Below are 24421 nucleotides of genomic sequence, written 5' to 3' on the forward strand. Positions count from 1 at the left end.
GGTCAGTATTAAAATGGGTGACCATTTGGGACTTCCAGGTGCTGTATGTGCTCTCCGCTTATCTCGGCATTGTTTCCGGTCGTCTAGCTCCTCTCCTTGCCACTGGACTCGAGCAGTACCAATTCAAGAGAGGTGATTGGGGCTCACGCAACCCTTGCCTCACAATTACTTGCACAGGTACCCTTACAAGGGGTACCCATTGTCTCTTTAAACTGAATGGAGGCATTAACAACTAATTAGACAATTAAAATGGAAACTTTTTAAAACCTAACTCAATCCCAAAACTAAAGGATAATTTAACAAATATTTTTTATGTAAATCGCTCCATAGAAAGCACAAAGCCATTTGATGTAAGAAGCTAAAAAAAAAATACTTCAAGGTAAAAAAAAAAACAAAACTAGTCAACGCTAAGTATTAGGTGGGTAAATTACAACCCTGAAAACAGCAATTCTTCCCCATTTGTTAGAAACATTGTTCGTAGAACGTGGGGACTAAAGTACAAAATATGGGAAGGTGAGAGTTATGAAATTGCCAAAAGTTAAACAAAGTCTACCGATGAATAAATTTAACAATTTAAAAAGCAAGCAAATGTGTCTATATTAAGTGCAGTGAATATTGTAAACATTTAAAATGTTTTTTGGTTGGTGGGAGGATTAAGGTGCGTATACCAAGACTCTTGTTGTAAATACTTAGAACCGATTGAGACTATCAGTTTTTTACATTACTCTGTCAAGTGTCTGCTGGTGGCGCTAAGGGTGGCAGTACCGTCTTAGCCACCAAAACTGTTATCATCCTTGGTTGGCGGCAGAGGCGCATAGGTTGTTCTTGGCCTTCGGGCCAGGAGCGGAAAAGGAAGTAATCAGTTCTGGTCAATGTGGGGGCAACCCTTCATATCGGACAATTGCTAATTTTGGACCCTGCCAGAGTGCCCCCTTGGGGGAGCTGGGGTTTACTCCCCACATTAAAAAAACGGCCTTGTGCCTAATTTGCTCAGTGGGGAAGCAAATAAATACACAGCATATAAAGCAGGTGAATTCGCACGTTGTGTGTAGAAAATGGTATTTAACCCCTCCCCCCACTTAAAAAAACAAAAAAAAAAACATTGATATTATAAAGTGTCTGATTTTCTTTATGTCCAGGGTGAAACGATGGCGTCTTTGTTGCATGATACCTAAGATCGGGTGGGAGGTGGGTGATTCAATGGCCACAAAGCTTGGACTTTGTTCCGGCTGAATGAATAAGTGGTTGCCTCACCTCTAGCACTTGTATTAAGAGAAAACTATTTGTTTTTGTTTTCCATGTTAAATGGTCCCTGAAGAAGGAATGTTTTCTTTTTACATTTTGGTCGGGTCTACAACATTTTTGTTGAAGGTTTTTGTGAGATCAGAATTTTAATTTAGTGGCTATTATCCACCGAGAAAAAAGTTTCGGTGCTAATGCAGAGTGATCCGCGCTATTTTTTTTAAAATCATATTTCCAAGTTTAATTAAAGTTATGTTATTTTTTTTTTATTCAATTGTAAGGTTAAAGTACAGAATAGGTACAAAACGCCCTCCCCTCCCCATGTTAAGAATGGCTTTTTAAATAATAACGTTATTTCAGCACGGATCAGTCATTATCTGCATGAGTATCAAAGTTTCGGTTGCTCGTTCTGCTCGCAATGCGTATATTGAATAAAATCTGTAAACGTAAAAAAAAGTCAATACAACACAGGATTTTATTTACTTAAAATCCTGTGTTGTATTGAATTTTTTTTTTTTTTTTTTTTTTTTTACAGATTTTAAAATTTATACAACGCTTACTTAGGGAGGAGGGTATTTGCTTATTCAAATCATGCGATGATCGCGTGAGTTCCCTTTGATTGAACATTTGAATATCTCTTCTTCTGTTACTACACGCCACAAGAAATGGCTAAGAAAAACTTAAATATCTGAAGGTGTTATATAAGCAGGCCTTTGTTGTGAGTGATTTTTTTTTTTTCAAAATGGCGACTAGAAATAATAAAACCTTCATCTTTTGGCGATTATTTTTTTTTTTTTGTTGCACTGACAATCATCCAAAGCTCATTACTGAGTGAAAAATGTCTCTTCAATCTTTGTTTTTAATAAAACGAGCAAAGTCAAATTATTTAAACAAAGGTTTAATAGAACAATATACTCCCACAAAGGCTGTTAAAAAAAAAAAAATCTTAAATTCAAATGTTTGTACCTTCGAAGCTCAACATAAAATTCAGTGCATATTTAGAATTATTTATTTAAAAAGAAAAAACGGAAAACTCTGTATCCTGTATGTACTCGTCACAAAACGAAGATATCTAATATTCCAAAAATCATGTAGGTTTGGCTAGTAACATTTTAATTTGGCTATTAAACGAAAATATATATTTGTCAATAGTCAGCTAAAGACGAATTCGTCCATAGAGCTGTGATGAGTGAAAATTCGATTATAAATAAAAAAAACAAAAACAAAAAAAAACAACAACTCTGCATTGTACTGACTTTTCAAAATTACAAATGTTGTTAGATGGGGGATCTACATATATATCGTTTGGATGGTATTACTGATAAACGAATCAGACACAACAAAAAATGAGGAAAGATCAGAGACCGAGTTTGGACTTGCAGAATGCCACTGGTCAATCAGCACGTCTCTATCCTTTAGACATTTTGTCTATTGGAATTTCAATGACAAATTTCTAATGAGAAAAATAGCAATTTTGAAAGTCTTTTAAACACATTTTTTTTCTTATATTTAATATATAATTTTTTATTTATTTATTTTTTTTTTCCAAATAAATATTTCAATATCTACACTGTTTCATGCTTACGCAGATTCAAACCCAATCACAAAGTTGCCCATACATAGGCTAGCATCTTTCCTCTAGGCCACCTGCAATTAACACAAGAAATGAGGGGTAATTGTGTATGATCGCTATTTCAGCGAGCATACATAGTAAACGCCCATGAGAACATTCAACGACCGGAAGTCAGAATGTTGTATTTGTGCTAAAGTTTTTTTTCTCCAAACAATCACTTTAAGAAATTAAACAGGCGTTATATTTTTTTAATATTAACTATTATTTGCTTTATACCTATGGCATACGTAGTAAATAGCATAGTAAACATTTGATGGCCGGAAGTTGGAATGTTGTTTGACACGGTTGTGTGTGTGTGTGTGTGTGCGCGCGCGCGTGTTTGCATATATATATATATATATATAATATATATATATATAATATATATATATATATATATACACACACACATACACAGCTGTGTGAGATATATATATATACACAAACACAGCTGTGTGATAGATATACACATACAGCTGTGATACATATTTGCTCTGCAATAGTATTGAGCACTCTCTTCAGGTTTTTACTAATTACCAGTTTTACTAAATATATATATATATATATTTATATATCACAGCTGTGTGTACATATATCTATCAATCTATCACAGCTGTGTGTGTGATATATATATACACACACACACACACACACACACACACACACACACACACACACAGCTGTAGCATGTGTTCTGATTAACAACCTGATTATTGAGCACTCTACAACATTTACAGTAATGCATTGGTTTTTTTTTTGTATTACTCTAGCGTTAGGAATGTTTGTAAATAAAAAGTAAACATTTGTACAAATTTAACTCTAAACCTAATTTCTGTAGAGGAAATAACATCAATACATTTTTTCAATTTAATATATTTTTTTAATGTAGTTTTTATTTATTTATTTATTTTTTTGACAACTGTAAAAAATATTCAGTTTAATTTTAATAAATATAATTTCTGTTCAATAAAAGCACATTTGAACAATAATTCAGAAATCAAATACGCATTATTTGGATTATTTGAGTGGGGCTTGATCCCATGAGGAGGGGGAGGACATTAATAGAATTTTTAGAACATTAGATACGCAAATGGTGAGGTGGATGTGTGATGTAGGTCTCGAGGGTAGGAAACCATCATAAGAGTTAAAGGAATCGATTACACATTCTTAACAGTTGATGTTTTGTGCCAGAATAGGTTGAGATCGTATGGACATGTCCAAAGGATGGATAATGCAAATCCATTCAGCGGTGGCCCTGTCAGTGGGGCATTAGAATACGCCGATTGTACCCCTGCAGAGGGTAAAAGTCCCTCAATGGGGGTCCTGGATATGACCTTAAACTATATCTGATGGTGAGGCCCCAGCTTGCAGGCTCTGGGGAGTGTGGAGCCACCCTTTAATTGCATTGCTCCCAGGTCCACTCTGAACCGCAGTGGTAGTACCTGTTAGGGTCCCAACTATGGGTTAAACAGAAACTGATTTGCAAACAACAAATATATTCTATTAAAAAATTTTCTTCAAAATCACCGGATTCGGCATTAAATAACCTGAAAAGGTTTGATATGCCGTAAAACAAAAACAACCAAGCATTCAGCGGATGTACGTTTATTGCAGTTGATGGATTTAGAGGAAGGAGTAGACCATGTAAGACATGGAGTCAATTAGTTAAGGATGATTTTCAGAAGTTGAGATTAAGATAAAGACAGAGGCTTGAAAAAGTGTTGTGTAGCAGGGGAGGATATTGTCTGTGGCATGAATGTCTTCATTACGCATCTTTTCTACGAGCCGCATGTGCGTTGAGCGTGGCCAGTACCAAGTGGATGACCATTTGGGAAGGCTAGGCGTATGTACTTTCTGGGAAGGTTGGGCATGGAGTCAGCACCCTCACCCTGGGGAAAAAAAAAATGAACTCCTCGCTACAAAACCATCTACAAAGTTGTAGAGGGCCTATGCCCCTCCAGGGGCTGAAGGCTATGGATGTATGGATCATGTACCAGTGATGTTAATGCAATTTATTATAACTATAACCCTAACTTGTGGATCTACTTTTGGCTCGCCTTGTATATATAGATATTGGTGCCATATGTGATGGACAACACAACCAGTTGCTTGCAAATCATGGGTCAATTTACCTATTGATATAAACAGTTGGCTGCATAAGGTGTCTCGTATCTGTTTTGTAACGTGGTTGAGGGAGGATATTATCTGTGGCGTGTATGTCGTTCATTACGGATCTTTTATACGAGCGGCGTGTATGTGATATGTATATATGCGTGTGGATGCATGTCTCTCTTTGGCTGTATTTATGTATAGGTGTGTACGCATCCGTGATCGTCTATGTATCTATCTGTATTTGGCTGTGGTCATAATGTCTTATCTAATTTAATACGTGCGTTTGTGTGTATAAGAAACAATTCATTCGACATACCTCAGTTCTTAACTTTTTTCTTCATCGACTCTTCAGGCCTGGAAACGACCAATAAATGAACAAATGACTGGTTTCTTTTTAATTGAATGCTTGGTTTTATTCTTTCTGATCTTGGCAGTTTCCGTATTTTTCTTTTGTTAGCTAACTTGTCTTTCTTCTATGCATCTTAGCGAAATCTCAACCGTTCCATCCAAACTCGGAAAACTGACCGACTTGCACAAGAGAGAAAAGATATCTTCCTCTCTTTTACGCTCTCTCATATGTACCCAATTGACCTATACCAGGTGCTATCGTCGACCCCCAGCCACAGAGTTTGACGTCAGCAACTTAACCCTTGGACTCTTTTTGCACTAACCAACCTGCACAGCAAAATCACAATTTTCATGCCGGTGTAACCCTGGATAGATTACATAGTGAAAACCATCCAACTCCTGCTACCATGGAAACTGACGTTAAATGATGATTCGGACTGTCTTCATCTTGGATGTTATTCTCATGTTTCTGCCGATGTAACCAACTTTCTAAGGTTTGCAAAGACCTGCGACAAATGAATGCCAAATAATCAAGTTTTAGGTGACAATTTTTTTACCCGTTGCACATTCCATCTTCAGTGCTGGCAATACTAAGAATATTATTACATATTACTTAAGACTTGTACCCAGTGATGGCCGACAGAACGATAACAATCTACCCTTGTGGATTAAATAATTAGTTCTGTTTGAAATTCTGTACATATTTTTGATTTGGATAAAATGCCCCTGAAGAAACTGACGCCAAAAATCTCTCCTTATCAGATGCCTTTATTGGTTCGACCACACCATTCCATGACACCCAGCTGACTTCATCCGTGAAGAACTACCCGCCCATGGAACTCTATTCCGTTTCCCTGCTTTCCAACTAACTACAACGTGGTTCTTCTAGTCTGACATAAACAAGTTCTTGACGAGCCATCCCCCTAAATAATCCAATTTAACAAATTTCCACTACTAATGATTACTATGCTATTGTACCAATAACTACAGTACACTCGTTAACCCTTATCCTCGAATGGTGTTTGGGCCTTGATAAGAAAAAACAAACAAAACATGGTCAACTCAACAGTTCAGTGAAACAAAATGCTGAACTGATTCTGGGGCCTCACCTTTTGGAGTCCATCGCTGGAGCCACAAATGGCTTACACTAAAAACAGAAGCAGTCTTGAACTATCATGTCGGGTCAGCCAGTGTTCCAGACGTGGTGAAGCCCCACCTACTCGAGTGAATGTCGTAACCATGACAATAACAACCAAAATGTAAGCAGTAGTTCGAAGTATCCAAATTATCAATCCTCATCTCCAAAATCTCAGAACCTAAAAAATGTTACCCTTGAGTTCGATGATCACTGAAAAAAAAAATTTTTTTTTTCTTTTACATGTATCAGTAGATGCAACGTCAAACAAAAAACCTTTTTTTAAAATCTGTAAAATGCCATCTCGAGACATGTATAACTCCAGATGGATTGATACGCCATTAAAATAAAGTTTTGTGAAGAATTTTTTCAAATCTTCATTTCTCATGATGTTTTTTTTTTTTTTGTCCCCCCCCACCCTCATTTGTAAATGTAGTTAACATTTTGTTTCTTTTTGTATTTCAGGATGCTGTCTGACTCGACCTCAGTACATCCGGGGAGGTCGTGCTTTCGTATGGCCTGGTATTCAAAAATTACAAAGGTCAGTTTTTAATTCCATTAAATTTGATTCAAAATAAAACACTTCTGTTTATTCAGTGATCTTGAAAAAAGTGCCAGTTCTTAACTCCTTATCATATTGTATGAATCCAAAGAATCTATTGTTCCCATTGGTTTCCCTATTATTTTTCTAGCCAGAATTCTTTCTAGAAAGATATGGGCACTTATGAGAGGAACCACATGAAGGTCAAGATAGTTATGGGTAGCCAATCCTGGACTAACAATGAACATTGTACACATGTGGTCCGGAGCTAGGTTCAAAAAGTCAGCTTTGGTGTGTGACCACGTTTTCAGTTGACCTCTTCGGTGTCTTTGCCAACCTTGCAGTGGTTCAGAAGCTATTGCTTTGTGGATGAAGACTCCCGAGTTGTGGCACACAATATGGCTGAACCAATAAATATTTTCCTTTTTGAAAGTTGAAGAGGATGATCCTGCAGCATATCTCGAGTGGAGTATTGGAGACAAAATAGTCTCAGCCACCCGGCAGAATTTGGTCAACACAATATTGATTGAATGCTTATAGCCTTTTGAGATTTGCAGCTATCATCTGCCAGGTTCCACTGCCGTAGGGAAGGATCATCTAAACGAGTGCTTGATAGTTCAAGAATTTGCGCCTATTGTGATCTCTGGTTGACTAAGAGAGTGTCCAGCGTCAATGTCCTCTTTTACGGTTTTATTCTTTCCTCAAATTATGCATGTATCTGTATCATCTCCCCTTTGAAGGAGAGATGGAGCAGCTATTTTAACTCGCTGCTCTTTTTCTCTCCTTTTCTCTTTGCTGGTTCAGTCGAAAGATCTTCCCTTCTCATCGACCAGATAAGACCAGCAGCTTCCTGTCTGTGACGTCACTACCAGTACATGTAACCATATGCGAATTCCAATTGGAAAATTTCATTCGACTTTAATTTAACCTTGTCAAAATTTACCATATTAACCCTATCTTTATGCGCCTGCATTGAAATATTATTGCAGAATATATACCTTGTTATAAACCCTTAATGCGATCGATGGTCACTCGTGTGTTCGTTTTCATTAGTTATGACGACGACCTGAAAGGGAAGGTATCACCCCTTTCCCAGGATGACTCCGCTTAGCTATTATTAAAGTTCTGGCATCTTTTACAAGATTACTGCAAGTGAATAAATTTTTATTTTCGCTTTTGGCTCCATTTCGTTTAATTCAAAGACACTTCTGTTTTGTTTTTTAAGGTTTGAAACAATATGAAATACTTTTATAGAATTATCTGCGCTTAAACCTGAACCTAGATTCCATGAACAAAGCTTCTTTCTTAGAACTGCATGCCCGTGAAACTCTCTTCCGTTAACCTGTTTTCCAACTGACTAGAATTTGGTAGTCTTCAAGTCCAACATAAACAAATTCTTGATGAACCATCCCCCTTAAGTAATCCAATTTACCAAATGTACACTACTGACGATTACGAAATTATCCCATTGACTACCGTACATCTATTAACACTTATCCTCAAGTGGCTTTCAGGCCTTGATAAGTGGTTAATCCTTTGTAAAAAAAAAAAAAAAATCTATAATAAAATCGTACTTGACTATTTAACACAAATAGATTTCAATACTGAAAACGGACTCTTATATATTTTGTTCGAAGGGAATCAACATAAAGAGGTTACTTTAAAGAAAATCTGTTTTAACAATTAGCTCTAAATTTTTTATGGAATTTAGTTACAATTGTATTAAGTATTCTGTTTAGAAATATTATAAAGAAGTTGATCTATTTATTTTTAATTTTAATTATTAATATAACTAACATCAGCTTTTTTAAAAATGTCTGACAATGTCAAAATGGACGAAAGTCCGATCTCGGCCTTACTCATGTATTATAATAATGTTGTATTCCTGTTTGTTCGTTTGTTCACAATTCGGTTAATATACACAAAAAAAAGTACATTGTTTCATAGATTTTAATACTAAAAACGGACGTTTAGACGCGTTTATTCCTACATAATTTCTATATATACTGTTTATTCAAAAGGAATCAACATTTAAGAGGTAATCTCGTTTGCATATTACATTAAACAAAATCTTTTTTAATAATTAGCTCTAAATTTGTAATGGGAATTAGTTATATAATTAGATCAAATATTCTATTTAGAAATATTTTATAAAGTTTATATATATATTGTATTGGTAGTAATTATTTGTAAGTGTGTCCACCAAAAGAGTGCTCAATGTTTAGACAGAGCCAAAATAAGTGAATTTTGTTTACAAACAAATGGCTACACATAAGCATACATGTTTAAAATCATATATATATATATATATATAAAATGCTTCCTATCTTGGGTTGAGCATATTGGGAAGTGATATACAAACTGCCATTAGCGTATTAAGCGACGATTTTTGTGTAAACAAATCAAGCGGAGGCATTTGGATGATGTCAAAACATCGTTTATTCATTACCCTCACAGCAGCAGCCATATAGCGTAATGGTGAGAAGTTTGGACTGATTTGGGCGGTCGGGTTTCGATCCTAGCTTGAGGTAGCAGCTTGTCTAGCGGCACTGATGAGCTGTGAAACAGCGAAACAGTACTGCATGTGGATGGCTATATATATAACTTGACATAAGAGTTCCAGCAGATAAGACAGTGAACATATACAGTATGAACTTTGAAACGTACAATATATATATATATATATATATATATATATATATAATAAAATGTCACCCCTCCTTATGTCTAGTTATCATATTAAAAACCTATTCAGAATGTGTCTGCATAGTGTTCTCATTTGACCCTGCAGGTCATGCAAACTAAATACAACAAATCTTAAATTCATGTATGCTAATCAAAGATTAATTAAAATAATCGGTACTTGTGCAAATTTTCAACCAGATGTATCTAATCGTCTGTTCAGCTTTGCCCGGAACATGTCGACCGCTCGAGTTTATCTGTAATCTGAAGTAAGATGTCCATCAGCCAATCGCAGTGCACAGCAACAAGCAGACGACTTTCGGATAAATAGTGGAAGAAACAAAACAAAAACTAGATGTTACATGGAGACTAACAATATTATAAATGAAAAAGAAAACAAAATTGTTTTTTTTTTATTTATTTATAATTTTCCTTTCTTTTACTATTTTTCTGTTTTATACTGTCAAGATTTTATCTTCGATGCTCTGCATAATCTGGTGATTGACGTCACCGCGTTCAAAATCTGCACAAGTACAAAATCTATTTGTATTTCTATATTATATTTCTCTTAGTCTGTTTGTGCCACTTCTTTTTGGAAACTACTGAACTGATCTAGCTGAAATTTTGTATGGACCTTTGTTATAAGATGCAACAAACCAAGTATTATGGCATCCGTTCAATGCACAGTTAGGGATTAAGCGGGATCAGTCACCGCAATACCACATTTACTCTTGACTATATGCATAAAGCACTCCTGCTAAATCAACGGACTATAACTTTTATAAATTTTTGATAGACTTAAAAAGACTAGTTTTTTCTTTTTATGTTTATTTAAACTATCAAACACAAATTTGTTTCTGCATACAAAAAGAAAACAAAAAAAAATGAAATATTAAGAATCCCGGACAACACTGGTTAGATGCAGCTGGTACGTAATAGTTAATTGTGCATGTTTTAAAGCTAAATTAAAGCAGTGGAATGTAATGTGTGTAATAGCAGTGAATGTAGAGGTTGTCTGTCACTCTTTAGCAGGCGTGATAATAGTTCTTTCATATTTTTATTTTACACTAGCCTGGGTGCCCGGTGTTGCCCGGGGTATTTGGAGGTGTGTTGAGCTAAAAAAAAAAATTGGTAGTAGGCAAACAAGCTCGAACCCGTTCCGTGAAGTAGGAAAAGAACATGTCTCATGTTGTCTTTGCTGTTGCATCCATCGCTAAACTGGGTGAAGGCTAGTCAATTGAATAGAGGATGACTTTCAAAAATATCGGTGAAAAAAGCGATCCCTCCTTGTAGAAAAATGCTCAATTGAGGGTGAAGGAATTGTTTTTAGCCAATTTTTTGTATATTTGTCGTCCGAAGGGTCGAGCTTCAAAACAATATCTATCTCGTGAAAATGCGTCACCTCTGTCGAAAGTTTTAGGCAGATATAGATACAGACATTTTAAGCATACATACATACATAGACATTTAAACAGACAGGTGAGATTTATATTATAGATTGCCCGGGTGTTTGGAGGTGTAAAAGAAAAAAAAAACGGTTTTGGTAAGTAGGTAGGCTCGAACCCGAACCCTTCAGGTTAATAGGCTGAGGACTTACCGACACACTACGATGGCAGAGAAGTGAGAATGCGTGAAATAAAATCATTAAAAAGTGATGTGACAAGTGCGTGTTTAATGCGGTCAAACATCACGCCACAGTGAATGAAACGTTCATAACTGCGCAAGTGACAGGTGTGCGGAATTTAATTCCGCACTTAATTTTACTGTGGGATAGTTTTTTGAGTTTGTTTTTATACCTAACTTTGTCCGGTTTTGTTTCCCCAACATGTTGGGGAAAACCAGCTCCCCCTTTATTAGGGGAGTGTCCAAATGAAAGCAATTTTCTGATGACGGTGAAAACCGACATTGACCAAACGTCCATCGCTTTCTGGACATTCCTGGCCCGTAGCCAAGAACTGTTCATTGCCACGAGTGCTGGGTAACTGCTGATACGGATTCAGTTTCACTTTTTTATACTGAAAAATGAAACACACTGCGATTGAAAAAAATCTTAAAAATAGCGTGTAAAAGCCGGGCAAATTAAAGATTAACATAATCTTCATTCATAATTCGTATATATTTGGATTTAGACATTATATAAAAAGTTTTAAGGAGTGACCCGACTGAGCTCCCTCTCTGGAAAAAGCCTTTGGCAGACATACACAAAAAATGCACACACACTCACATTTTCGCTTTTATATAATAGATTACACTCTACAGGGGAAGGAGAAGAGTCCTTTTAAAGACCTCTGCTTCTCCTTTGCAAACAAAACCCAAGGCAGCATATAGGTTTTCTTTCTACTGCATATCCTTGTGTACTACATCAGTATAGTCTACTAGTTGTATTATTATTTTTCACTGAGACTTCATTTATTGAGGCTCTAAACCAGACATGTCAAACTCGTTCACTTCAGAACCATAGCAGTCGATTTGTATTGTCATGAGGGCCGCAAAGTTTTAGCAAGATGAATAAAAAAAATTTGCTCTTTAAAAAAAATTTTGTTTTATTCACTTTCGAAACATATGGTTAAATTTAAATACCTCACAAACAAGTTGTAAATTAGGTCTACTGAGCAAATCGAGAATAATCGAACTGAATATTACAAATTACCCTATGCATCAATTATTCTTATTGCCATATTACATAAAAAATATAAATAAAACTAAACAATCTACTTAATATTGCAATTTAAGATGTTTATGATTTTAAAATTTTTTTTGTCTAAAATAAAATATTTATGCTCAGATAAGGTTTGAACTCACCGTCTCTGTCTTTAAGTATAACATCCTAACCATTTGAGCCACCGAATTCTGAAACCAGCAAAGGTAAAACTAAACATTCTGCTCAATGTTGTAATTTAAAGTTTTTAATCTCATTATTAGACAAAGTCAGACAAAGCCTTATGGTGGTTGATGTTTGAAGTGATAATGTCTAATGTTAAGCCACCAAGCAATAGCAATTAGACAACTGATTTATGATTTTGACGCTGGTCGATGCTATTGATATTGTGCAATGCTCGAAACAATACAGAACATGTGGCCATTTTTATATGCATAATTGCATGGAAAATGCATTTTTGTTTTTCAGTCAAATTAGGTAGTTTTTTTTTTTTTTTTTTTTTTTTTTTTTGCATAATTGACACTTTTGGAAATGTTGCTGAGAATCTTAGTGATAAAAGTGATGAACATGGCGATAGATTCCATCAGGATATTTCAGTGACGGAGAAACGTTTTAAAAGGAAAATGGACCCTGGCATGTTGGTGGACTACTTTTGGGTTATAAATGGGAGGATGAAACCCGACGCAAGATGGTTCAGAGGACAAATGTTTAAACTGACAATTCATGATGATAAAATGATTTATGGTACATGAAAACCGTGCCTAATCTAAACAAATAAGTTTCAGATTTAGTATTGGGATATTTTTCTTACACCAAAACGGTCTTACGTGGCATGTATTATTATCTGTTGCATTATTATATCAATATTCATCTTTAATACTGAAATGCAAATAAATTCTATTTTTTTAATTTGTATTTTAACTTTCATGCCTGAAAATTTATAAGAAATCTTAAAATAATTTTTTTAAGTAATTTTCAAACCTTTTTTATGTACTCTCGTAAAACTTGAAATCTTTGAAAATAATTTTTTTTTTTAAATGGAGCCAAAACGAATGTTCAAATATTGATCCTAAAATCTTGTGAAAAGAAGTGTTTTTATTCTTAAAAACTGTTTTGATTTAGGAGCACAGTTAAACAAAAATGCTTGACTCTTACATTTAAAATTTTCAACGAAGGAATTATTTTCCAAATGCTCTTGAATTGCTTTCAAATTTCAGTCCAAATCTTTGTATTAATTGTATTCTTCGAAAAGATATTTGTGTCCTTCGAAAAGATATTTGTGTCCTTCGAAGAGATATTTGAGTCCTTCGAAGAGATATTTGAGTCCTTCGAAGAGATATTTGAATCCTTCGAAGAGATATTTGAATCCTTCGAAGAGATATTTGAATCCTTCGAAGAGATATTTGAATCCTTCGAAGAGATATTTGAATCCTTCGAAGAGATATTTGAATCCTTCGAAGAGATATTTGAATCCTTCGAAGAGATATTTGTATTTAGATTCTTCCAACTACTGTTCTCATCTTGAGCATTATCTTCAAAATATTTTGGTCACCTCTGATCGAACTCTGGGAATCTGCACAGAATTTTAAATGGAACCCTTTAATCCACGAGGGTATCGTGCGTTCATTTCATCGCCAGCAAGGACTTGTCGAGTAGTGGCTAAAATACTAAGTAAAAATTTTATAAAGTTACTCTTCTGGAGGTTGAAGGTTCAATGCTCAGTGCAGACGTCATTTAAGATTCAATTATGAATTACTTAGAACTTCCAACCTCATGGATTAAATAAAGGATTCTATTAAAAATATTGTGCGGATTCACAAATTTGACAGAAAAGATCCTGAAATATGACAAGATACACCTGAAGATGGAAGGTTGCATCAACTGAAACGTTGTGAAAATGACACTGAAAACAAAGACAAGAAGCATCCTAATATAAGTAATCAATTCGCATCTCTAAAATGCAGAAATGTAGAGACCCGATAGTATAAACACATTTAGGCGTTTTAATCGATTAAAATATGTAACCGTTTTTACGTTGTGGCCATTAAAAATTTGAAAGTGAGTTTTAAAACTGCCAAAAAAAAAAAAAAAAAAAATTCTGCCTTGAATTAAAGATTAAGCACAAGAGTCAAGTATTATTATTCAGTTGTGTCAGATGAAAAGAAAACCAAATTTTTAAACTGCAACCCTGTTGTATCAAAGAACCAATAAACTTTGGTCACTGAAACTGTCCAGTTTTATTTTGTTTGGTTATTATGGCTGTAAACTTATAACACAAAAGTTTTTAAGAATGAAATCTGTTTCTTTTATTCATTTTTTTTCAAATGTTAAACTATATTTGAACATTTGGTGCACGTCCACAGTTCAACATAAATAACTGAGAAAAAAAAATACAGAAAAATCTTTCCTGGAATGCAAATCCCATGTTTCAAAAATTACGTAAATTGATAAAGTAGTTTTTTCTTCTTTATAGAGAAAATCAAGTTTCAAACGATTTTAAGGCCCTGTCGGTGGGGCATTAGAATACACCGACTGCCCCCCCCCTGCAGAGGGTAAAATCCCTCAATGGGGGTTCTGGATATGACCTTTAACTATATCCAGTGGTGAGGCCCCAGCTTGCGGGCTTTGGGGAGTGTGGAGCCACCCTTTAATTACCATTGCTCCCAGGTCCACTCTGACCCGGAGTGGTAGTACCTGTTAGGGTTCCAACTATGGGTTGAATAGAAACCGACTTGAAAACAACAAATATATTCTATTAAAAAATTTTTTCTTCAAAATCTTTGGATTCGGCATTAAATAACCCGAAAAGGGTTGATATGCCGTAAAACAACCAACCAACCAACCAAACGATTTTAAGGGATTAATATGATCTCCCATTACAAGACTGATCTTACAATTTGAACTGTGGAGTTATCTGCCCCCTCCCCCTTTTAAAAAATTTTTTTTTTTTTTATTCATGATTATAATGCAAGACAGCCCACTTGCTTCCTCATAAAATTTGATTTTAGTTAAAAATATAACTACTTGATCAATTTACATGATTTTTTGGAATATGACATCTTTGTTCCATGATGGGTGCATACATTGTAAAGGTTTTTCTATATTTTTGTTTTTTTTATATAGGTTGAATTCTGGACAAGCACCAAACGTTTTATTTTTTGTTTTACATTGTTAAATGTTTTTTGTTTAATAAAAGGTTTTATTATTTATGTCCACTGGAACGGCAGTTACTCTATTGCCGTCAGTAATCTCGGAACGTTGTTTGGAGCAATCTTAACTTGCTTGACCAGAAGCATCTGAAATATTTCTTGTATTTGAAATTTAAAAAAAGATAGCCTCATTCATAAAATCCATTCTATTGGCATATCATAATTATTGACCCTTTATGACATGAATTATAATGTAGATGACTAAAAACAAAAATTTTATTGTTAATTGTAGTTTAAAGGGTAATGATACTATGATTGCCTTCAAACTGAAAAAATTATGAAGTTCAATAATTAAACTACCACTGAGAATTTTTGCATTTCATAAACTTATCTTCATTATTATCCATAGTGCTTGAAAAAAAATTTGACAAAAATTCTCTTCGCTCTGAGACAGATGGCGGCATACTGAATGTAAGCAATGGACAGTTGCAATCCGGGAAGTATCTGGCATCAGATACTGAACTAATACGTACAAGGCGTGTTTGAATGAATTCCTACTTTATTTATGCCCTTATATTCATTTATTTACGACTGAATGAATTAATTCAGCCGGGTCATAAAGGATTAAAAACTTGCAGAAGGTTATGCCGTTAGATGAATGTATGTGTAGCACATGAACAGCAGAAAGTAATGGAATAAATGCGTATACCCACAGTTGATTTGACATAAACATTTTATTTACAAGGAAGCAACACATAGAATGATACAAATTACACCTATCAGTCTTAGTCCGATATTATGTGATTTTTTTGTGTCATTACTTTTCTCTGTGACAGTTGTATCTCCCTCTCCAGTTAGCATAATTCAGTCATCCTTCTGTTGGCGCCCACCGGCATCTGTCTTGTGCCATTCTTGTGCTTCCATTTGAGAACTCGTATAACAGTGGAGGGAGGAGGTAACTTTGCCTGAAATGGAAAGGAGTCAACTCCCCTCGATCAGATTTAGTAACTCTGTTAAGGTCATATGAAATTTGAATATGGACCTAAAAGCATATTTGCCAAAATAATTTTTATTTTATTTTTTTTTTTTTTGTGGAATAAAATAATTTGTTGATATTTTCATATTTTTTAATAAAAGAAAAAAATTATGCCAATGCACCAAAGCATAAACAAATATATTTTTTTATTTCAAACTTAAGCATTTTCTTTTAAGTATGACTTGAGTCTGAAACAAATGTTTAATTTACTGTTTTTACATTTTTCTGAAACGTGACTAGTGGAGAGAAGTTTGTCAAAATTGAAATTTGATGGTGACATCTGGATGCTGAGTAATTCAAGATGAATGTTCTAATTTTCTGTTCTGCAAATTTCTTGTGTAAAAATAAAAAAGAAAAAAAAACAATTTCAAATTTTAGAAAAAACAGTAATTTGTTTTAAAATTTTCTAATTTTGTTAACTTTTCTAAATTAAGTTAACAAATTTAAAATAAAATTAGTCTAAACATTTTTGTAAAAAGTAAATTTTTTTAAAGATATTTTATTTTTGCAAATTTAGGGAAAAAAAAAAAAAAATTATTTTATAAAATATCTTTTCCATATTCGGATTCTATATAGTCTTTACAACTGAAGTATGGAACTAAATCCATTTTTCAAATAATCTCGCAAGAAATATTTCAGATATTTCAACTGGCAGATTCAGGTTGCCTGAATGTCAATGGGAAGTGGTTTGCTTGAAATGAGAAACCAAGATTGCATGAATAGAGAAATCGGCAGAAACAAGTGTCGTGCCTAGTAATGCGAACGGACATAAACAATAAAACCATCTGATATATTTGTGTGAAGAAGGCTGTTAGCAATGTAGGATACTATGATGGCTAAGTAACGTGACGTATGAACAAAAAAGAAACAAATACAAAATCCTGTTTTGTATTTGTTCTGTTTTTTTTTTTTTTTTTTTTTTTTTACAGCATATTTTTGATCTGACCTCTTTTTGAAAAAGAGGTATACTCTCAGAAATATCAAAGACCTTACACCATTCCGGTTATATTTAACAGTAATTCCACATTTACCGATTTATATGTGAAAGGTTATTTAAAAATATGTGAAAAATTGTAATTTACATGAATTCTTTGCCGCTATCCTACATTGCTAACACCCTTCTTAAACATGTTTACCAGCAATGCTTCAAGCAAATTTATGTGTGTGTGATAGGATGATTCCAATATTCCCCCCCCCGTTCTGATTTTTTTATAAATCTCTAAATATTTAACTATAAACTATAACTATCCCTCCCTTCGTCGATTATTGTAAATACAGACGTTAACTGTACATATATTTTCTCAAACGTAAAACTTGTGGAGGTGATCTGTATATTTTTAGTTTTACTGGTAGTTAAAATCAAATATTTATTTTATTATTGCTATCAGCAGTGGAAAATTTTGTTTTTAAACAGAATCAAATAAGAGATAATTAAAGGAATCGTTTTTGGTATTGAAAATGAGCACGGATTTTTCTGATTTTGATCCCCCAAGAGTCTTGATTTTTTTTTTTTTTCTGATTTCGAATTCTAATTAATTGACCCAACACTGTGTGTATGTATGTATGTATGTGTGTGTATATATATATATATATATATATATATATATACAAACACATTAGTGTTGGGACGATTAAGCGAAACTTTTTAGGGTATCGGGATCAGAAAAATGAATGCCTATTTTCTGATACCAAAAACGATTCCTTTTTAATTACCTTCATTTGATTTTGATAAAACAAAATCTTCTACTGCTAGTAGTAATAATAAAATATTGATTTTTACTACCAATAAAACTAAAATCTATAGATCACCTGTGTTTTTACGTTTTAGAAAATATCTGCACGTTTAAATGTGTTTTTATGGTAATTGGGAAAAAATGGCAATTTTATAAATGTTTATAGATTTATAAAGAATCAGGAATTTGGTATGGAATCTTATTGTATCGGAGTTGGAAAAGGTATTGGAATCATCCCTCACTTATACAGGGTGACCCAATAAAAAACGGGCCTCAACTCTAATTAGGCCCCGTTTCTTAGTGTTTTGTCCAAACGAAATTTAACAGTGTATTTTGTCCCAGCTCCCACTGGGGTCTTGGTGTACTCAGGGTCATAGATTCTGACATGTCCTGTAAAATAAGGGCAATCGGTGAATAAATAATGGCGATATCACGTTTTTTTTTTGTTTTGGGTCACCCTGTGTGTATGTGATATATATATATATATATATATATATATATATATATAATGTGCATTAGTTTTGATTTTAGTCTACTTAACTAATTTCTTTATCCTTTTTATCTGATGCATGGCACCTTGATTATTCTTATTAATCCCCTCCGCCCTCCATTTTAATTTTGTTTTGCTTTTTTTTTATTTTGCTTTTTTGTTTTGTTTTTAAAAAATTGTTTTTTCTTTTTTTTTTCTTTAATTTGAATATCTACCTTAAATCCAGTCCAGCTTTTTAATAGACCATTAAAAAAAAATAAGAAACTTGTGATATAAAATAATGTCAGTTTCCAAAGAGGGGGAGGAGGTGAAAGAATAATTAATTTTTAAAAATGATTTTTATCATTCATAAAAAAAAAAAAAAAAAAGATGGAGGTTCGTTTCCTTAATGTTTCTTCATATATGCTCCATTGCCCAGCAATAATTTTGGGTTAAATATTAATTTTCATGCACAGTCGAGTTTTGTGTGATTTTGACTCGTATGGCTCAAAATTTCCAGACGAAACAAGAACGGATATTTTTCTTCTGATGAATCCGTTCGATTGACGGCAAACATTTAGTTTTGTGAAAATCGATCGAGCAATTAAAATCCACACCAGTAATAATTGTTTGAATGGATGAACAATATTTTTGTGGACATAAGCTATAAAAATACTTTCTCATCTCAAATAATCCAACATTTGACAAATGCTTGAATTATAAGTTCATAAACATTTACTTTGGAATACTTTTTCCAATGGCCAAACACTTTTAAAAACTCCTCACATAGTTTCATCAGTCGCGAGTAGGCTTGAGGTGTTGTATTGAATAATAACGAAAGAGAGGCAGACTTTTTATTCTAAATTCTGTACAACCATGACCTCCTTCACATTTTGAACTGTAAAGGTGTCTTTTATTTATAAATTGTCATCAATATGAAATCAAATTCTTGATTGTGAGACAATATTAGTGAGATTGAACATTGTGTCACTTTCAGACATGATAGAAGGCTCCTATCACTTTATGGATCTGAAACTTAGACTCTTTCAGCAAAACAGCGTTGTTTTGATCAATGTTACACACGTCTTTTAAGAAGAGTACTCAATCGCTCATGGCAAAACCACCCAACTCTAGAAATGATATATGGAGACTTACCAAGAGTATCAACCTTCGTTTGTAAAAGTTCAGTTTGCTGGGCATTTTGCACGTGCCACAGATGAACTTGCTTCATCATTTGTACTGTGGAGGCACCCATCATCTCCCAATCGATCACGAAAGTTAACTTTTCCAGATAGGATACGAGATACATTTATCTCCAAGGAAGATCTTTTGGGTGCTATGACAAATAGGAAATACTGGAAGGTTGTAGTGAGTTCAATCTTGGTTAAGATCGCAAGATGATGATCATCACTCTTGGGATTTGTACACAACTGGCCAACTAGTAGATGGTCTGCAACAAAAAAAAAAAAAAGTTTTATCAAACGGAAATGGAATCTTGTCTTTTCTAGGGTTACCATTTTACTGTTCCATCCTGTACAGATACCAATATGGCAAATTTGATTTCCTGATTCTGCAACAATATCGCATTGATGACAGATTTCATGTGTGGTGCCACATTTAGGCTGAAATCCAAATGTGTGAGGAAGAGCTACGTCACCTTGAAAATCATGTTTTTATGAATATAACGATTAGAATAAAATTGTGACGGTCATAAGTATCAGAGTAATGTTTGTTAAAGATATCTAGGGGTGTAATTGGTCGATGGAAGATCATAAACGAATAAGTGGGTATACTATAAATGTAACTTATTTCGTTCTGAGCTGTTTCGACGCACTGTAAATCGCAATTTCTTTTTTTGTCTTGTTTTATTTTTTCGTTGGGATATCCTTTAAGTGAATTTTCGGAAACCACTTTTAGTCTTCAATGAAGTGTGAACAGTTTAGAAAATAGTAATTGGATATAACCACAAAGACATATTGCAGTGTTGTGAGTGTTAACTCTTATGTCCGGTACATTTCCAGTTTGCGGGCCTTGGGGAATGTGGAGCCACCCTTTATTGCCATTGCTCCCAGGTCCACTTTGACCCGGAGTGGTAGTACCTGTTAGGATCCCAACTATGGGTTAAATAGAATCTGACTTTAAAAAAAAATATACTCCATTAAAAATCGTTCCTCAAAATAACTAGATTCAGCATTAAATAACCTGAAAAAAGGTTGATATACCGTAAAACAAAAACAACCAACCAACCAACCAACCAAAGAAATAGAAAAGTGAAAGGGAGGAAAATAAATGTTCTCTTAAATCGGATCGCCCACAGGCTTTATATATATATGGCATACTCGTGTTGACATACCAGTTCTTGTCAGATCACTGAAGTTAAGCAATGTTGAGCCTGGTTAGTACCGGATGGGTGACCATTTTGGAATTCTAGGTGCTGTATGTGCTCTCCGCTTATCTCTGCATTTGTTTCCAGTCATCTTGTACATACACTTCACTGGTATTTAACAATGTCGACTCAGGAGAGGTGTGGTTGGAGATGACGCACCTCCTGGCACAAAAATTTCATGCTCAGGCACCCCTTCGTGGGTATCCATAGTCTGTCAAAAACTGAAGGAGCCTGTTATATATATATATCCAGCAAAATTCATTCTATATATTACTAAGTTTTGAAAATATATGGCAATTAAGCTACACAGAATTTTACGCATTTTATCCGCATGAGGATTCATCAGGCTATTGCATGAAATCAATATTGTTTTGTTATGTTCCTGTGGTACAAGGATGAAAATATATTTAAAATGTATTTAAGAAATCAAGCTACATCTACAATACAGCTCTGAAAATAGTGGATACCATAATATCGAAATCAAATACAACAGAACACCAGTAGCTATAAAGACTAAAAAAAAATAAAAGAAAAAGAAATATAATTTGGTATACTCCGCCCTATAGCCAAATGTTAAAAGCCAAACTCGGAAAAATTTATTAAATCTTATTGAAAAACACTTCCCTGTAACAAACCCCTTAAAACTGTCCTCTCATTTCTGTAGAAACTTAGAGATGATAATTAAAGTGTATAATAATAAAATATTAAATAATGCAAATGATAAATTTTTTTTTTTAAAGTGCCAAACAAAAAGAATAACACAAAGAACAAAAATATAATTACTAGAAATAGTAATGATGCAAATCGTACTAGAAATAAAAACACTGACAATCAGCAAAAAAAAATTGTAACTGTTGAATGCAGGCACTCGTCCGCTACAAACTAAATGCCTAATAAAAAGCATTGTTTATCAGGCCACAATATTTGCCAAAGAAAACCTGAATAATAAAAAAGATATTACAAAGGAATGACCTCCCTGGAATTTAAAAGCAGATATTATGACCGCAGAAGTACATTAAAGAATGAAAAAAGTTGATTAAAAACAGCATTAGCAAGCCACTACTGGGAAAGTCGACGATCACGGATTATAGAGTGAAAACTTAGTCCAGCAAGCTAGCATACTTAAAAACTTGCATGATTCCCGTAGTCTGTTTGAATGAGAAATTAGCTATTTTCCATTTAAAGAACCCCAAAATTTATTAACTTGCAGGAGTGAAATAGCAAACGTACATATACACAAAATAAACTTCATTTTAGTTTAACATATTTTTATGTTATGAATAAACATTAATAACAGCAATAACAAAAATGATAATCATAATACAAAAATAAATACATCAGTATAAAATAAAATGCAAGTAAAAAAACACCCAGATTAAAACTAGGTCGGTTCCCAACACAAAGAAAAGAAGCCCAATCCCGGCCAAAAAGGAAAAAGAAATAGGTGAATTAGAGGTAAAATTACCCTTGCCTGATACATGCTCACTCATTGGCTATAATAAATGGGTATGTGAATAACAAAGAATCTGATTGACTGACTAGTAAACTCAGTACCACGAGAACATATAAAAACATAGAGCAACATTGATTACATGCAGTAGCCTGACAAATTCTTACAAGAATGAAACGTGGAAAATTCTGTAGCGTAATTGCCATATAGATTTTCCAAACTTACTACCTAGCTCTACTTATGTATTGAGCACTGTTGAAGTAAATACTGAAAATAGGTACATAAAATTTTATGTAGATGCATAAAATAATATATTGGTTGTGTAGTAAAATTTGTGCTTTTAGCTTGAATATTCCACTTCTAATCCGGCCCTGTCGGTGGGGCATTAGAATATGCCGACTGCCCCCCTGCAGAGGGTAAAAGTCCCTCAATGAGGGTCCTGGATATGACCTTAAACTATATCCAGTGGTGAGGCCCCAGCTTGTGGGCTTTGGGAAGTGTGGAGCCACCCTTTAATTAACATTGCTCCCAGGTCCACTCTGATCCGGAGTGGTAGTACCTGTTAGGGTCCCAACTATGGGTTAAATAGAAACTGACGTGAAAACAACAAATGTATTCTATTAAAAAAAATTTTCTTCCGAATCTTTGGATTCAGCATTAAATAACCCGAAAAGGGTTGATATGCCGTAAAACAAAAACAACCAACCAACTTCTAATCGCCAAAATCTACGATAAGAGTGTAGAGCAAAAATAAATGGATTTCAGTTTCGACAAATGATTGTTTAACAAAATTGTTAAATGTCACAACGACCGTTCCATCGTTAAAGGCTATACAATGAAATAGTGTTTGAATTTTACAGTCAAAATAGAAAATCTTCAGGAAGTAAATAAGAAAAACCTTCTACATTCTTCATGTTACACGTTTGATTTGCACATGGCAAATTATGTGTGCATCTGACCTGCCTATGGAATTGTCATTTCGAATTTAAAAATTTGCATGGTTACCAATGAAAATGTGATTAAAAGTTTCTGTAACTGATGGAGAGAGCCTTTTCTGACGATGTGTTGATGCCTGTAAATATTAGTTTGGTTTTACAAAAATAGTTGAAGTCCTTGGAGGCTGTGGGGGGGGGGCAGTTTTTATTTTAGAAACAAAAAATACAAAATGTTCTTCATACTTTTCGTTTAATTTTTAAAATTTCATTCACTTTAAAAATTTCATTCACTTTAAAAATTTCCTGCTCTTTTATCTAAATTTTATTTATCTAAGTTTTTTTTTTTTTCTTATCCAAAATTTTTATTTTTTATTTTATTTTCTTATCCAAACTTTATTTTTTTTTAACAATTGAGCTAGTCATCGTTTGACAGGAAGTAAATGTAAAAACCTGGAAGGAAGTGATAGATAGATTTGAGAAAGAGGGATAAAGACCTGGCCAGAGATAGGTTAGTTTGAAAGTCAATGTCTTAGTCATCCAACACAGCATGTAAGACGGACATTTATAACAATCGTAGAATGTATGATAGTACTTGGGTTTGTAGCTGTAGAACAGTTGAGGTGACAGGGTCAGTTAGCAAGGGAAAAAATATGGGAAGAAGCAATACGAATGGTTTCAAGAGAAAAAGTAAACACTTGGTCAGAAATAGATTAATTTTTAAAAGGAGTACAACATATGCCAGCAAGTAAACCAAATGAGATGAACTTCAATCCGACCTGAACAACTAATTCTCCTGAAATGATGCCAAGTTTTTCTGACACCCAATCTGCGATAGATAGGATGCAGTTTAATGACTCCAATATCAACATAAAGATCAATGTTCAAAATACGAAGCTCTTGATTGCCGGTTTTCTTCCAAATGAAAAACAACC

The 24421-nt window shown here is 34.0% G+C and overlaps 1 protein-coding gene across 4 annotated transcripts in view; it reads left to right on the forward strand.

The window, feature by feature from the left end:
• The window catches only part of LOC145254684 (flotillin-1-like), a 156346-nt gene that overhangs the window by 50320 nt on the left and 81605 nt on the right, over positions 1 to 24421 (forward strand). For all 4 annotated transcript variants that reach the window (XM_080113334.1, XM_080113335.1, XM_080113337.1 and 1 more), the window contains exon 2: positions 6915 to 6990. In XM_080113334.1, the coding sequence (XP_079969460.1) occupies positions 6915 to 6990 (76 nt within the window). The remainder of the gene's footprint in view (positions 1 to 6914; positions 6991 to 24421) is intronic.

Source organism: Euprymna scolopes, chromosome 30 (assembly GCF_053919585.1).
Source record: "Euprymna scolopes isolate OS-2025 chromosome 30, ASM5391958v1, whole genome shotgun sequence".
Taxonomy (NCBI): domain Eukaryota; kingdom Metazoa; phylum Mollusca; class Cephalopoda; order Sepiida; family Sepiolidae; genus Euprymna; species Euprymna scolopes.